General features: G+C 35.9%; 1 protein-coding gene across 1 annotated transcript; it reads left to right on the forward strand.

Moving 5' to 3' along the window:
• Positions 1 to 246: 246 nt before the first annotated feature.
• On the forward strand, positions 247 to 1,347 carry LOC111384212 (pentatricopeptide repeat-containing protein At2g28050-like). Its single transcript, XM_023008470.1, has one exon. It carries the CDS (start codon positions 247 to 249, stop codon positions 1,345 to 1,347), a length of 1,101 nt encoding a protein of 366 aa, XP_022864238.1.
• The last annotated feature ends 80 nt before the right edge of the window (positions 1,348 to 1,427 follow it).

Below are 1,427 nucleotides of genomic sequence, written 5' to 3' on the forward strand. Positions count from 1 at the left end.
TCTAGGCTTTCGAATGGAACACCTGTTCCTTTTAATAAGTAGGACCAATTTGCTATTTAAACAATTTGTTAAGGTCCAATCGTGAAATATTTCCAAAGTAAACAAAAGAAAAGAAAAAGGGAAATCCATTAATTAAACTCAAATTACTCTGCTATCAATTTCTCCTTTCAAAATTCAACAATGCCAGTCCAAAAATTCATCCAAAACCTCAAAACTGTGAAGGGTTATCAAACTCAAACCCAATATATGAACCCCAAATCCAAAATTGGTGACACCATAATCACCACAATAATTTCCTCAAATTCACGGCCAATCCCCACTGCTCTTCTTTCCAAGCTCACCCCCGGACTGATTCATCTCATTCTCTCAGACCCACATCTCAAACTCCCCAAATGTCTTGATTTCTTCAATTTCCTCTTTAAAAACCAATCCTTGATCAATTTCAAGCTAAATCTTGAGTCCCACTTCATCCTCATTCGCAGGCTGGTGAAAGAAAGAAAATTCACAGATGCTGAGCGTCTATTGGGATTTGTCTCTAAGGATGAAAAGCTCAGGTACCCTTTTCCTGTTATAGCTTCTTGCATTCGGAATCAATGTGGCGAATCCAAGATTTCTATAAAGATATTTAATATGATGCTCAAAGTGTATTCTGATAGTCAAAGATTCAAAGAAGTTGTGAACACTTTCAATTTCATGGAAAATAATGGGATTCAGATAGATGAAAAAACTTGCACGATTATTTTAATTGAACTAATAAAATGTGATAAATTGGAATTAGCATTGGAATTCTTTTACAAAATGGTGGATATGGGTATCGAGGTTTCTGTATTCTCGCTGACTGTTGTGGTTGATGGTTTGTGTAAGAATGGAGAGATAAATAGGGCTAGGGAATTGGTGGACGAGATGGTGAGCAGTGGAATAAAGCCCAATGTTATTACATATAACATACTGGTGAATGCATGCACAAAAAGATGGAAATTTGAGGAGCTGGAGAAGATTTCGAATTTGATGAAATGGGTAGGTGTGGATATGAATATGGAGACATTCAAGTTCTTGGTTGACGGGTTTTCGAGTTGTGGGAAGATTGAAGAAGCTGAAAAGATTGTTTTGGAGATGCACCAGAAGGGTTTTATACTGGATGCACATTTATATAATTTGGTTATACATGGGTATTGTAGATTAGGAGATGTGGAAAGGGCTCTTTCAATATTTTATAAAATGAAAGAAGAAGGTATCTTTCCGAATGTTGATACTTATGGGATTCTGGCAAGTCATATTTCCAAGATGGGCGAGTTGGAAACTGCTAAAGACTTCATAAAAGAAATGCAAAGTAAGGGAATTGAATGAATTATAGATTGTTCTGGTCTGAGGTTGGTTTCTGCAGATGGTGTAATGCAGTATGTACACACATTAAAAAAAAAAAAAAA

The sequence above is a fragment of the Olea europaea genome, unplaced genomic scaffold (genome assembly GCF_002742605.1).
Source record: "Olea europaea var. sylvestris unplaced genomic scaffold, O_europaea_v1 scaffold28678, whole genome shotgun sequence".
Lineage (NCBI taxonomy): Eukaryota > Viridiplantae > Streptophyta > Magnoliopsida > Lamiales > Oleaceae > Olea > Olea europaea.